The sequence below is a fragment of the Penicillium soppii genome (assembly GCF_028829465.1).
Source record: "Penicillium soppii strain IBT 18220 chromosome Unknown utg000005l, whole genome shotgun sequence".
NCBI classification, from domain to species: Eukaryota; Fungi; Ascomycota; class Eurotiomycetes; order Eurotiales; family Aspergillaceae; genus Penicillium; species Penicillium soppii.
This window is the reverse complement of record NW_026643235.1, coordinates 823178-836889: the sequence shown is the minus strand read 5'-3', so window position 1 is coordinate 836889 and position 13712 is coordinate 823178. Positions and strand designations below refer to the sequence as shown.

The 13712-nt window shown below is 52.1% G+C and overlaps 6 protein-coding genes across 6 annotated transcripts; 3 read left to right on the top strand and 3 right to left on the bottom strand.

The window, feature by feature from the left end:
- Positions 1 to 188: 188 nt before the first annotated feature.
- Positions 189 to 2270, bottom strand: N7529_005734 (uncharacterized protein; the record flags this gene model as incomplete). The annotated part of the gene is made up of 1 exon (XM_057241261.1): positions 189 to 2270. One exon carries the CDS (start codon positions 2268 to 2270, stop codon positions 189 to 191), a length of 2082 nt encoding a protein of 693 aa, XP_057096620.1.
- A 767-nt stretch (positions 2271 to 3037) lies between these two features.
- N7529_005733 (uncharacterized protein) lies at positions 3038 to 3755 on the top strand (the record flags this gene model as incomplete). Its single annotated transcript, XM_057241260.1, is given in 2 exon segments — positions 3038 to 3053; positions 3064 to 3755. 2 exon segments carry the CDS (start codon positions 3038 to 3040, stop codon positions 3753 to 3755), a joined length of 708 nt encoding a protein of 235 aa, XP_057096619.1.
- Positions 3756 to 4861: 1106 nt separating this feature from the next.
- Positions 4862 to 5860, top strand: N7529_005732 (DUF3716 domain-containing protein; the record flags this gene model as incomplete). Its single annotated transcript, XM_057241259.1, has 1 exon — positions 4862 to 5860. The coding sequence occupies one exon, from the start codon at positions 4862 to 4864 to the stop codon at positions 5858 to 5860; it is 999 nt and encodes a 332-aa protein (XP_057096618.1).
- Positions 5861 to 6009: 149 nt separating this feature from the next.
- Positions 6010 to 6908, bottom strand: N7529_005731 (uncharacterized protein; the record flags this gene model as incomplete). Its single annotated transcript, XM_057241258.1, has 2 exons — positions 6010 to 6434; positions 6542 to 6908. 2 exons carry the CDS (start codon positions 6906 to 6908, stop codon positions 6010 to 6012), a joined length of 792 nt encoding a protein of 263 aa, XP_057096617.1.
- Positions 6909 to 10408: 3500 nt separating this feature from the next.
- Positions 10409 to 11380, bottom strand: N7529_005730 (C2HC-type zinc finger protein; the record flags this gene model as incomplete). The annotated part of the gene is made up of 1 exon (XM_057241257.1): positions 10409 to 11380. The coding sequence occupies one exon, from the start codon at positions 11378 to 11380 to the stop codon at positions 10409 to 10411; it is 972 nt and encodes a 323-aa protein (XP_057096616.1).
- Positions 11381 to 12085: 705 nt separating this feature from the next.
- Positions 12086 to 13686, top strand: N7529_005729 (Zn(II)2Cys6 transcription factor domain-containing protein; the record flags this gene model as incomplete). The annotated part of the gene is made up of 3 exons (XM_057241256.1): positions 12086 to 12142; positions 12192 to 12749; positions 12805 to 13686. The coding sequence occupies 3 exons, from the start codon at positions 12086 to 12088 to the stop codon at positions 13684 to 13686; spliced, it is 1497 nt and encodes a 498-aa protein (XP_057096615.1).
- Positions 13687 to 13712: the final 26 nt, after the last annotated feature.

The following is a 13712-nucleotide window of genomic DNA, read 5'->3' as shown; positions in this document are numbered from 1 at the left end:
GGGAGATGCATGGTTAAAATGTTCGAGGACAAGCTCAAACTAGGAAAAAAAGACTCACACTTGGCGAGGCAGAAGAGTAGACAAGGGTATGATCAGAGTATTAAAATGTTAGACCAAAAGCCGTCAGAAGAGGCGGCAAGTGATTCAATACTAGACAATTGTGGTGCATGCCTGATAATGCAGACAGTTCAGTTCAAGGCCAGATTGGTAATGTCGAGGGCGACATTGCTGGATTCGGCCTCAGTGGCAGGACGCACAGCAGGGATAGGCTCCTCGGACTTGGCCTCAATGGACTTTTCCTCGAAAATCCCATCCTCTGTCGTGTTCTTCTTATTGTGCGCCGCCAAAGGCTCATGGATTGTCTCGTCCTTCTTCTCAAAGACCTCGACCGGGACATCCTTTGACTCCAAAGTCTGAGCGACATCGAGTTCAGGCACGACAATCTCTTGCTTCTCGGAGATTTCGGCTTCATTGTCAGAAGCGGAGTCCAGAGTCATCACTGGCTCTTCGGCGGTTTCTTTAGGCTGGGCTGGGCTGGGGTGTTCCGGCTCATCTGTAGCAGCAGTCTTCGCGGCCTTCTCTTCTTCAGCTTCCTCGGGAATGGACTCGATATGGGCTTCAGCAGGAAAGTCTGTCTTAGCAAGCACCTCCGGAGTTTCCTCGGATGGGACGGAGTCCGCAGAATCCTTAGCCGGTGCCTCCTCGGTGAAGGGCTCAGAAACTTCCACTCTCTTTTCATTTGACTCAGCGGCGGCCTCTGCGGTAGGCACTTCCACATTAGTAGAGGCAGCAGGCTCTTCAACATGCTCTGCAATAGCTTCAACAGGTTTCGCAACGGCTGCCTGAGCGGGCTTCATTGGGACGGCTTCCTTTGGACTGACTGGCGTAGGCTCGGCGATATTCTCCTTCTCGTTCTCCTGCTCCTTTTGAGGAGGCTTAGATCCCTCCTTCTGTGGCACGGGATTCTTGTTCAAAGCCTGAGATTTCTCACTGTGGGGTCGCAAAGTGGTGCTCTTAGGCTTCACTTGCGATGCGCTACGGTCTGCGACTCTTCCAACCGAGGGTCTGGGGGCCTTGGTGGCAGCGGCTGTCTTTGTTGCAGGCTTCATGTCGGCCTCCTCCTGTGCCTGGGATTTTCTAGCAGAGCTGGCCGTAGGTCGCATCATTCTTGCGAGAAACCCCTCGTTGACTTGCTTAGGCTGGGTATCATTGGGCGGTTGAACGGGCAGCGAAGGACGTGATGCTTGCCTGCGAATATTCATGGCAGGAGTAGGTTCACGCTGACCTCCAGTTGCGCTCTTCAGGGTTGAAGGTTTTCGGTGAAGGGTTGAAGTAGTGGTGGTGGTGGTGCGAGTGCTTGGAGCACCTGCAGTTCCCGCCTTCCCGGCAGATGGTTGTGTTGGTGCAGCCATCGAATTAGATACACGAGCAGGCCTGGTTGGCGATTTCATTCCTGATTTGGTGGACGCACTTGCGACTGGTGGCTTTGCGGTTTCTTGGGCGGGGGTTGAACCGCGGGTTGATCGTGCCATTGGCTTGGGGTTCAGCGAGACACGGCTCGGCTTGTGGGCCAACGAGTTGGAGCGCTCTTTGGCCACTTCACGAGCCGATGGTTTGGCGCTCGTGTTGCTGGGGATGGACTTGGTAGTTGAAGGCGCTGCAGCTGCACTGTGCTTGCTTGCTACATTACGGGCAGAGCCAACCGAAGAAGGCTTCTTTCCAGATGGATCCGATTTCTGTGAGAGATTGTCTGAGTTTGCCGACTTGGGTCCAGCAGAGACAGCCTCTGCCTTCTTCGGGGGAGTGTCTCGCGTTTTCGGTGCTCTTTCAGTATGTGGCGCAGGTTCTCCCTTGGAAGCTTGATCCAATTCGCCCTTTGTTTTGGTGTCTTGTTTTGGCCGGCTATCCGCCATTATCTGTGCTAGAGTCGCATTCTGAGTGTGTTCTAGGGGACTGGCCGGAGTAGGAGAAACCATAGTCTGTCGGCCCGACTCCGCCTCCGCCTCCACTGAATTGATCTTCGGTCCAAATATGCCAGGACTGTCACTGCGCCCACTTGTTTTCCTCAAAGGCGAAGCAGGATTCGATTGGATAACACCATCAACGGTGACGAAGCTGGCGCGGACTTTCGATAGTTGTCGAGCTGTTCCGGAGGAATCTGAAGCAGCTGGGGATCGGCCGCGAGATGGTGGGGAGGCGATGGGGCTCTGGCCTTCGAATTTGGCTAGCAAGCTGCGTACGCCAGGGTGGTGAGGGTTGTTATCGGACATGATACAGGGTACGTCAGTCGAAGGGGAATTGAGGGGGAAAACGCGTGTAGAGCACAGGGGTTCCAGGATTGGGATAAAATCGGTGGGACTGCACAGTCTAATCGGATAGCGGCAGATCCCACTGCATGTCCCAGTTCAAACGCGTCAAAAGAGAAGAATTGAAAATATTAAAGAGGACAACAGATTGGAGAAAGCCCTGGAGATTCCAGAAACCATTACATACATCACGCTAGTATACGTTAGCGTCACTAGGCCAATGGCCCTTACTTTTTTCAGGGGCTTCATCTTTCTGCAACAGGTGACTTCATATTAATCTCTTAATTTAGTGTTTTACCTGGCTGAAACCCCCCTTTTTATTCTATTTACGCAGTACGGACTTCTTAGCATAATATTGTATACTATATACATGTATCTTTGAAACACTGGACACTTTGCAGAGTATGAGTGGATAGAGCTCTTTATAGAATGCCTAAGGCGAAAACAAATAGATCCAAACTACGGCTTTCTATGGTTCGTGTTCACCCCATTTGACTGCATTTTTATACGAGTCAATCTAACCATACGACTATAAATACATGTATGTGGATGTATATAATAACCAGTTATAAATTATCTATTAGAAGTGATGTATCTTGTCTACATAAAATGTATGCAAAAATAAAGACAAGTATGAGGGGCATTTTGCCGATAGCATTGTATAACTAGGTTTTTATACATAGCTAGGTACCCATGTTTTGTATTCTTGACTTTCCTTCTCACATGTAGGAATGAGTATTGCTAGGAGTATACCTAGGGCATTCCGAAACTTCATCTCCCCTGTTGTCGCGTCGCCTACGTTCCCTAGGCAAAGAAACCGGTATCGGAACATTACAACCTCAACCTTGTTCCACAGCAAATACTACTCCCAACCTCCAAATCCAGCTGGAAAAACACGCTCGTCTTGCTCAATTCCACCCCGTGCAGAACCTGTCTCCACGCATCCCGAACAGGAACGCCCGATTCAACATTGCTGACCAAATCGAGCAATATCTCCACGAAGACGGCCATCGTGCCTGGGGATTCGTCCTCTACCGGTGTACTTACGAAAGCAACGCACTCTGGGAGGAATTTATGCGTCGTCTACTCGCTAACACTAAGAAGACACTAGAAGGAGAGGGGGGCCTTGATTTACTTGATAATCTAGCTGTGACCGTGTTTGAGGATTCGAGTTTTAACGGGGCCGCTACGGCGGTGGTTAGGGAGCATTTCAAGCGGTGGGCGGCGACTGCAGCGCAGCAGGAACAAGGCACCGGCCCGGCAATGTCGGAACGATACTTATACTGTATTCAGGTTACGCAGGACGTGTTAGACTCGGTTCTCGCTGATGAGGAAGGGTTTGTGCGCCTCATTAAGGGGTATTGGAAGGAGTATGATCCGTACGAGGGGGGGGGGGGAGGTTGGAGGAGGAACAGGAGGCAATCGAGGGGTGCACCTTGGAAGATGTAGGATGGATGCATGTTCCGTTTGATGGTGTGATGGTTATTCCTTGGTATTACTTGCGTGATTATGCTTGGGGGAGAGAGTACCGTCGTCCGCCACGATTGCTTGTTTCTAGTTTTATTTGGTATTATGTCCATATCTTTGTTCATACCTGTTATATCTAGGTACAGTGTACTCCGATTTAGCAATTCAGTGAAATATGACGGTTCAACCAATGAAAGGCTGTACCTCAAATATCTTAGCACGTGACAGGCCCCCCCCCTTCGTTGTGATACTTTAAGGATCAGATGGTTTTCATTGGATGCCCGAGGCACCGAGTATATAATAGTAAATTACATAATAATGCCAAGGTATCGCTTAGTGAGAAACCCAGTTTTACATGTAGCAAGTAGTGCCTAAGGCATCAAAATGCCTTAGGCCCACTTCCGCTCTCAGGTTCTGCTGACACAGCAGAACCTGGAAACCTTAGGGGATCACAGCCTCCCCCACCTGCCGTTGCTCACCGCCCTCGGAGCAACCCTGAAGCCTCCAGATTTCCAGAATAGGAAATATCGTCAAGGTCCCCGATGGTGAGATTCTGGCAATCAGTTTGCCCTTGTTTGCTCGCGACCGTGAGCGTATCTCTCGACAAGTTTGCTACTTGCCATTCTTTGTTGAGCACCGCTGGTGCCTATTTTTGTCTCTGTTTGCTGGCCTGACTGGCCAATGGGGGTGTTTGTTGGTGGTGATAGGGCTCACTTCTGAGCAAATTTGCCAGCCCTCTGTGGTGTTGTTGCCCATTTGGCATTCTGGCTGGGCCAATGAGAGTGAGAGTTGACTGAGGTCTGGCAACCGTGTGTTCTGTTGGCACATATTGGGTGTTTGGCTATCTTGGGGTCTTGGGGGTATATAAGAAGCCCTCTCCCTCACCTTCGCACTTCTTCTTTTCCTCTCTCTCTCTCTCTCTCTCCACCATCCACTTTCCCAACTCATTCGTGAGCTTCATTCCCACTGTAGTGAAACCTGCTCCCTCCTACAGTGAAGCCAGCGCGTTCTGACGCATCTTTGGTATGTGGTACCCCTCTTTGCTCCCCTCACTTGCTGGTTACTGACTTCTTCTTGGGTGATAGACCATGTCGTTTGCTGCGGTGAATGACCCTTCCTCCGATGATCAGGACTCGCTCACCGAGACTGACATCGTCGCCCCGCCCCGTTTCTACAACAAGGATACGGGTGACAACTCTCTGCCTGACTGCTTGGATCCTTACCTGCAGCCCATCCTAGCAAATGTTTCTTCCGGGGTGGCAGGTCATTTGGCCAGGCGCTTGGAGGTCAGGGTGGCAAATGGTGTTTTCTTCTCCTTGGATTGGCGTGTGGACATTTCGGGTGTGGTGAATATTCGCTCTCCCCCTCGGGATGCCCGCAACTATTTTAGTGCCATCTTAGGCCAATGCCTTGGTATGGTTGTGCCCCCTAATGCTAGCAAGTGTGGTCGCTGTTTGCGAAATCCTGATGCTTGTGCGTTTGCTTCCTGCCGCGTTGCCGCTTTCTACCGCGTGAGTGATGATGTTGGGATGGTGATTGCCAAGGGTGCGTGCATGTGTTGTGTGTTTTCTGGAAGTGCGAAGCATTGCTCGTTCCGCGATGATTGCCCAGTTTGGGCCCTTTCCTACTTCCAGAAGTATGTCCCCTCCTTTGTCTGGGAGCCGACCAACACCATCGCCTCTGCTCCGGCAACTCCTGTTGCTCCTCGCCAGCAGGTTGATCTCCCTATCCACCCCGCTGCTGCTCCAGCAACTCCTACCGCTGTTCCAGCCACTCCTACTGCTGCTCCAGCAACTCCTCAGGCACCTTCTACCCCGGCTTCGGCCGTTGCGTCCGCTTATCATAGTCTCTTGACAGATGATTTGCTCGCTGCCCCGCTTGCAGGCCGTGAGCAGGTTCTCTTGCAGATCGATCGTTGCCGTGCTCAGCTTGCCATCGACCTCGCTGCCGCTAACCGCGACTACGACTTGCTCCTTTGGCAAATCCAGTCACAGCGTCGTCGCGACATGGCAGTTGCTGCTAGCAGATCTGCTGCCTGGGATGCCATTGGCGAGGAGAAGGATTCAATGGATATTGATGAGGCTTAAGCTTTCTGTTTCTGGTGACTCTGGTGTTTGGTGCTCGCTTGTGGGATCGGTGATTTGTTATTGTCCTCTTCCAAATTGAATACTCTTATTTGCTGCCTTCGGCTTCGTTTCCTCGTAGCAGTAGAACCTGTATCCGTAGTACTTGCCAGCTAGTTTCTCACCATCCCTGGCGGCCACCTCCTGCGATGCCTGAAGCTGTACGGAGCTTCCTGGCTATCGTCATTCTGGCCGATGTCTGGTGGTATCACCTCATCGGCTTCCTCGATCCTATCCCGGATCTCATCTGCTTGTTGGGCAGGCTTCCTGGACTCTTGTTTGGCATCCTCGGTCCCTTCCATCACTGTATCGATGGGGATCTCTTCTGGCAAGTCGTTTTGCCCTTCCATCATCTCGATGGGATTTCCTTTACGATGCCTGAAGCTATACTGAGCTTCCGGGCCATCGCCGTCTTGGCCGATACTCGGTGGCATCACCTCCTTATCGGCTTCCTCGATCACATTCCGGATCTCATCTGCTTGTTGCGCAGGTTCCCTGGACTCGGTATCGTCGGTCCCTTCCATCGTCTCGATGGGATCTCCTTTGGCAAGTCGTTGCTGACTTCTTCTGCTCTCTGTGGAACAGGTACTCTTTCTTGGGTGGTCGCTGGCCACCCCTTCCGGCAGCTTTCAGCTGCTCTCATACCCTTTTGAGGGTCCTTCTTGCCCTGGTTTCCGGCAAGGATTTCCGTCTCGCCTTGATTCCCGGCGAGGATTCCTGTATTCGTTTGCTGGCGAACGATCTGGTCAGTCCTAGCAAGCGAGCCCTGCTTGCGTGCGTTCTGTATCGCCCTGTTTCTGACCTGTCGCACAGCTTCTTCCTCCCCCACCAAACGAGACCGCACACCTGAGCGGATCATTTGCTCCCATTCCTTCCGAGAAATCGTCGACAACTCGATATAGCTGGGCGGTGTTTCGGAGTCGCTGTCGGTGGCTAGTCGGCCATCAAACGGGTGGGTCACCTTCTCGCCTTGGCGACGAAGGTGCCACTTGCCGCCCGAGGATGTCCACATCTGCTCTGGTTTGGTGACGTGTGCCTCCACGAGCCGTCTCCCATTCACCAGGTTCCGTAGGACTCGCCCTCCCGGCTCAGCAAGTGCATATGTGCCCAATGGGTTCGCTCTGATCACTTGGTATGGACCAAACCAATTAGACTCGAATTTCTGTTTGGCCTCATTCCGTACGAGCACCCAAGTGCCTTCAGCAAGCGATCCATGCTTATGGGTCACATTTTCATCCTGTATCTTTGCGGCTCTTATTGCTTTGTACAGCAAGTCCTCGTTCGCTCTCGACCGAGCATGATTTACCGCTAAGATTCGTTTGTCGATATCGGCGACATCGTCGCCTTTCTGGATCCCTTTGTCATCCCCTGGCAAGCACGGCGCTTGGCCATATACCAGGTAGTATGGACTCGACCCCGTTATGGCGTGCTCGCGGACCCGCGCAGCAAATAGGGCCTGTGGCAAGTATTCGTCCCACAACCGAGTGGGCTTGCCCATGAGGTATTTGGACAGCATCTTGCCCAACAACCCATTCAGGTTCTCCACCTTCCCATTCGTCCGGGGGTGGTACGGTGTTGTTAATCGGTGTCGAGCCTTCAGCAAGTTGACAAAGTATCTCACCCCATCGGATAGCAAGTTGGTCCCATTATCCGATAGCAGTTCTTTCGGTGCGCCAAATGCCACAAATATCCTTTCATAAAGGAATTGCCCAAGTGCTTCTTGGGTGGCATCCTTCAAGGCCTCAGCAACTGGCCATCCGGTTGCGTAATCGATTGCTGTAACGATCCAGCGGTTGCCGTTTGGCGTCGTCGGTAGCAAGCCGATTAGGTCGATTCCCCAGCGTTCAAATGGCCTGATACCCGTGCTTGCCAAATAGTGCCTCGATTCGCGCTCGAATGCGAGGTTCCGTTTTTGCGATACTTGGCAATTCGGGCAAGTGCGCACCACTTCCTCGATGTCTTTTCTCATCGAGGGCCACCATGCCCGGCCGGCAATGACGCCTTGCAGGCCCGGGTGCCCTAGGTGGCCGTATTCCTCGTGCATTCTGCGCAGGAATTCTTCCCGGAATGGCGGCTCTAAATAAGGGGCCGTCACCCCGTTCGCGTGGCGAAACAGCAAGCGAGTGTTCTCTTCCTTGCTTGCGTTCATTGGCAAATCCGCCTCTTGTGTCGCCAACTGTTTGGCCCAACGTTTCACCCAACGGAGCAGTTTACGGTCTTCCGGCAAGCTGCCTTCTAGCAAGTAGCTAACCGTTGCAGCATACCATGCTGCTTCGTCGAACCCGCCCACGGTCGCCACCAATGCGAGCGCGCCCCATAGGGGTTGATTCTGTGCGATATTTGCCGGCACATCCTGCATAAAGTCAGGCCGGCGGCTTATAGCGTCAGGGACGATGGCCTCCGAGCCTGGCCGGTATCTCCATTTAATGTGCTTATCCTGGAATTCGTCAATCCAGCGAGCAAGTCGTTTGCTAAACACCCTTGTTGTTGCTAGATATTGGAGACTTTGGTGGTCCGTGATCACCGTTGTCGGCAAGCCATTGTCAATATCCACAAAACGGCTCCACACTCGCAGAGCTTCTTTAGCAGCAAGCAGCTCCTTCTCTTGAACTGGGTAGTTCAGCTCTGCTCCTTGCAGTTTACGACCATCGAAGGAGACGGGGTGCAGCTTGCCATCTTCAGCAATCTGGCTCAGCACATAGCCGATCGCCCACTCGCTGGCGTCCGTTTCAATGGTAAATGCCTTCGTAACGTCGGGTTGAATCAGGACCGGATACTTCGTCAGCGCTGTTTTGAGGTTCTGGAATGCTATCTCGCAGCGTTCAGTCCAATGGATCGGCCTGAACCTGCGTTTGCGCACCTCTGCGTCTTCCTCTTTCAGCAAGTCGCTCAGTGGCGCTGCAATGTTGGCGAAGCCCTTTACATATCTACGGTAATATGTGGCAAGCCCTAGGAAGCTCCTTACTTCGTGGGCATTCTGTGGCCGGGGCCATTCGGTGATAGCCCCCACTTTCTCGGGGATGGGTCGGAGTTTCCCATCTCCGATGATGTGCCCACAAAACTCTAATTCTTTGGTAGCGAAAACGCACTTCTTCGGCTTGCCATATAGCTTCTGCTTCCGCAGGCATTCGAGCACTTGCTGCAAGTGGCGGTAGTGATCCTCCAGGGTCCCTGAGAATATAAGGATGTCGTCGAGGTAAACGACCACGGATTCTCCGAGGAATTCGCGTAATGTTTCATTCATCATTGTCTGGAATGTAGCTGGTGCGTTGCAAAGGCCAAATGGCATCACTCGCCATTGGTATTTGCCCCATAGTGTGTTGAAAGCGGTCTTGTCCATTGATCCGCTTGCCATCATCACTTGCCAATACCCGGAAGCTAGGTCGATCTTCGATAAATACTTAGCTCGCCCCACGATGTCGAGTAGGTCCTGAATTCTGGGAATGGGATACCCATTCTTGGCCGACAGCTCATTCAGCGCGCGGTAGTCGATGCACATGCGCCACTCGCCCTCCGGCTTCTTCACAAAGATGACCGGGAATCCCCACGGACTCGACGACGTCTCGATGAGCCCGCGGTCCAGCAAGTCCTTTACCTGCCGCTTCAGCTCTGCCAGTTTGTCCGCTGGCAGCGGGTAAGCAGGCTGGTTTACGGGGTCAGCGCCCCTTGTATCGATGTGATGTTCGAATTGCCGCTTCGGTGGCAATTCCTGTGGCAACTCGTCCGGGAAGACATCCCTATATTCATTAAGGAGTTGTTGAATTCGCTGGTCTTCGGGAGGGGGCTCAGGCTCGTTTGCCTTCACTATGAATAAGAGCATCTCCGTTTGCTCGCTTCGCATAGCGCGGCGGCAATCCTTTTTAGACAGCAGGTTAAGGCTGCCCACTTGCTCCCGTTTGAGAGCGCGGGTATTCACGCCCTCGACCATTATCTGTCCTCCTCGGCCATCGGCGAGCCACATCTTCCTCTCTGGGAAGCTAACGTACCGGCTATGCTCCCTTAGGAAGTCATCGCCGAGGATCACATCGTAGCCGGCGATATCTATCGCCCAAACTTTCTTTGCTCCGCTCCACTTGCCAATATGGAGGTCCACAAACATGCTCCCGTTTGTGTACAGTCGCTCTCCATTTGGCAGGGCCACGGGCAGGGATTTATCTCTATCCCATCGGCCACCGATTCTCTTAGCTACGGCGAGTGATACAAAGGTGTGGCTTGCTCCACAATCCAGGAGCATCCTCACTGCCGCGCTACTCTTCGACGCCGCTCGTTGAACCTTTCCGTCGTAGAAGTTCAACTCATTCCCAAGGGCATTTAGCCTCATAGAAGCTTGCTCTTCAGTCCCTAGGGACTGTAACTCTGTTTCGTCATCTGGCTCTAGTGGCCTTCCCACTTGCCAGGCATCAGCCATCGGCTGGATCTCTGCCTCGACCACAGCGAATCGAGGTTCCTCATCACGTTCGGCTTTGTCAGGCCGACGTGGCTTTCCTAATGGGTCAGCAAGCTTGCCAGGGCTTACTGACCCTCCGCTTTTCCCTCCTTCTTCAACAACCGGCAGTCACGCTTCAGGTGGCCGGGTTTGTTACAATTATAGCATGTGAAGGATCGGGTGCTACTATCCATCGCGGATAGGTCCATGGCATCGTCGTTTCGGGGCTGGCTTGCTTGCTGACCACGCCCCCGGTTAAAGAAACGGTTGCCTCTCGTGTTGGCTGCTTCCTTGCAGCCTCTTTCCAGCTCGAGCAGACGGTTATGCACTTCTGTAACCTCTGTCGGCGGGTCCTGGAGTTTATACCATTCAGCCCTAAGCTCATGGTTCAACCCCGACACCAATTGAAGGATAAAGCTGTAGGAATCAGCAGGTCGCTGTAGGTTCAGCGAGGCTTCCTGCAGCTTGCGGAAGTATTCCGAGAAGTTATCGGACTTCTGCAAGCGGGTGATGTATGCGCGGTAGCGATCTGCTTCCGCCGTCTTGGCCTCGAAATTCTCGAGGATCCAGGCTCTGAAACCATCCCATGTAGTGATTCGCTGCATGTGGCCGCTCTCTACGGCCACTTCCAAGCCTCGCCAGGCGATCAGGGCGGTCTCCGCTAGGTGGGTGCGGCCAATGATCACCTTGTATCCTTCTTCCTCCTCCTCGCCAGCAAGTTCAGCTCTCGTCTCGAAGTATCGCTCGCAGTCCCGCAGCCAGTGACGGGCTGCATTCCCTTGTTGGGAGCCGCGATACATTTCAGGCTTCGGCACGTCTTTCAGCTTGCTGCCAACGCCGGTGTGGACTCGCTGGGCGCCATTAGGTGGTGGCGCTCCCAGGGCCATTGTCATCAGCGCCTCGTGCTGGGTTGCCCGGTGCATATCGTCCGTTGGTATCATTGCGAACAGCTGCATGTTCTGCATAGCTACCGGCAACCTGTCAAAAGCCATTTGCTCGACTTGATTCAGCGAGTGCCTGAATGGGACCGCATGCTGGTTTTGGCCTTCGGTTTGCATCTTGGCGAGGGGTCTTCTGGTGTTTTCCTTGGGAGTTCCGATGAGGGTATGCTTTACTTAGCAAATGCAAGTAGGCTTTCTATCCTCTTCTTGTTAACTAAGGGTCTCCACTTTTCCCTTAGTGATCGATATCCTTCGGTACCTAGGGATTCCCTTCATGTGTGCCCTCGTTTGTTAGCAAGCGAGCGTCAGTACCACGGCTGCTCGCCGCACACATAGTGGGTCACCCTTTGGGTCCCGGATCGGATTCTAGCAGGCGAGGGCAGGATGGCGATGTCGCTGGCCATCCTGATCGCTCGCTGCTTCAGCCCCTGGAGAAATGATTTCTTCCAGGTCTCAGGGGGCGCAAGTGGCCCTTTTAGCATGTTACTTGCCCCTCTGAGCTCACCATAGGAGGTGAGGCTTTGCACGACATGCTACCAGATGTGATACTTTAAGGATCAGATGGTTTTCATTGGATGCCCGAGGCACCGAGTATATAATAGTAAATTACATAATAATGCCAAGGTATCGCTTAGTGAGAAACCCAGTTTTACATGTAGCAAGTAGTGCCTAAGGCATCAAAATGCCTTAGGCCCACTTCCGCTCTCAGGTTCTGCTGACACAGCAGAACCTGGAAACCTTAGGGGATCACATCGTATACGAGTCAACTTCCCTAATTATCTCATCTTAGGTACATGCATGCTTATGATGTTACGATAAAAGATGGTCGGTGTGCCTCGCAGCAATGGCTGCTCACTTTGTGTTAAACGCCGAGTCAAGGTGAGTCATCTAGACAGGCCCACAACGCCGTTACCAACAAACGCCACAGTGTGATCAAAGACTTCCTGGTTGTGTCAAATGTGAAAAATATGGGCAGACTTGCCCTGGATATGATCGGGGCTTCAAGTTTGTCACCGGAAAGCCATACCGTGATCGACGTCAACCCAATTCACTTGGTAGAAAAATCGGTAGAACAGCCCAGAGTGCAACCTCCAGCCCAGAAATAGAGCTTGAGCCTGCCAGTCAGGCACGAGCTCGGAACGAAGGGCTGCGAATTATCATTTCGACAGATTTGAATGTCATGCAATATCTCTGTGCGCTCATAGACGATTTCTCTCAACCATATACACCTAGCCCGACACATGTCGTGACCCGATGGCTTGGGTTCCTTCCCTCCATTTATGGCCAAAATCGAGTTCTGGATGCCACGATCAGGTCTTTCACAGCACATCATTTTGGGCGCGTAGCTCAAAACACGCAAATGGTGTCATATGCTCGATCAGCATACGGAGAAGCATTACATGGACTTCGAAGGTCCTTGGAAACCCCCGCGGAAAGCCTATCTTCTCATGTATTTTGTGCAGTCGTAATGCTGTGTATGTACGAAGTAAGGTTTTTCCCCATGGCGTGACGAGCGGCGGAAGTATTCTGACCTGACACAGCTTTTCACCGACACTGAGAACCCCGAGTCGTGGATGAAACATGCCAAAGGGCTGAGTCAATTAGCTAAAATCCGAGGACCGGACAGGTATACCAATGAGCTTGATATTACACTACTCAAAGCGTCCAGAGGTCTAATTGTAAGCCTGGAATCTTCTATTCTGACTTCGTCTCGGAGACAGAACTCCACACATCAAGTGCAAGCTAATATATTTGCACAGGTGATGCACTCCATGTTTTCTGGCGAAGAATGCTTTCTAGCTTCCGACCACTGGCATGAGAAGATGAGACAACAATTCACAGCCGACCTGCCAGCCAAATTGCATCACAGTATCGAATTGTTCTTTGCGTACTTCACATACGCCCCAAGTCTTGTGCATAAACTTTATGACTTAAAACATGTTGATGTGACCAGTGCCGAAGCCTTACGCACAATATCTGAAGTGCTGTCTAAAGCCCTCGAGATGCAGACAAAATTGGCTATTTGGTACGAGCAATACTCACAAATTGCACCACCACCTGTTGAGACCCTTTCCTCAACGGGAGACGAATTGTACCCAATTGTCCTTGATTACACGGATTTGAGCTGTGCAACCATCTACTGCGGCTACTACTCCTACATGGTGATCATTCATGAAATTTTCAAGACCTGTGGGTATCCAGGCAATCATGAAATGATGGTCGCCTATTTCCGAGATCGAATTTGCATGTCAGTCGAATACAACAGTGTGGGAGTAATGGGCCCGTATCGAATGGGGTTCCCTCTCCGTGTGGCGTTTGAGATCGCGGATACAGTAACAAGATCGTGGATTTTGAACCGACTCGAGCAATTTTCCAAGACCTACGCAGCCGCCCAACCGGAGAATTATAAAACTGTTCTGTGATTCAGAGAAAACTGAAATAAAGACTG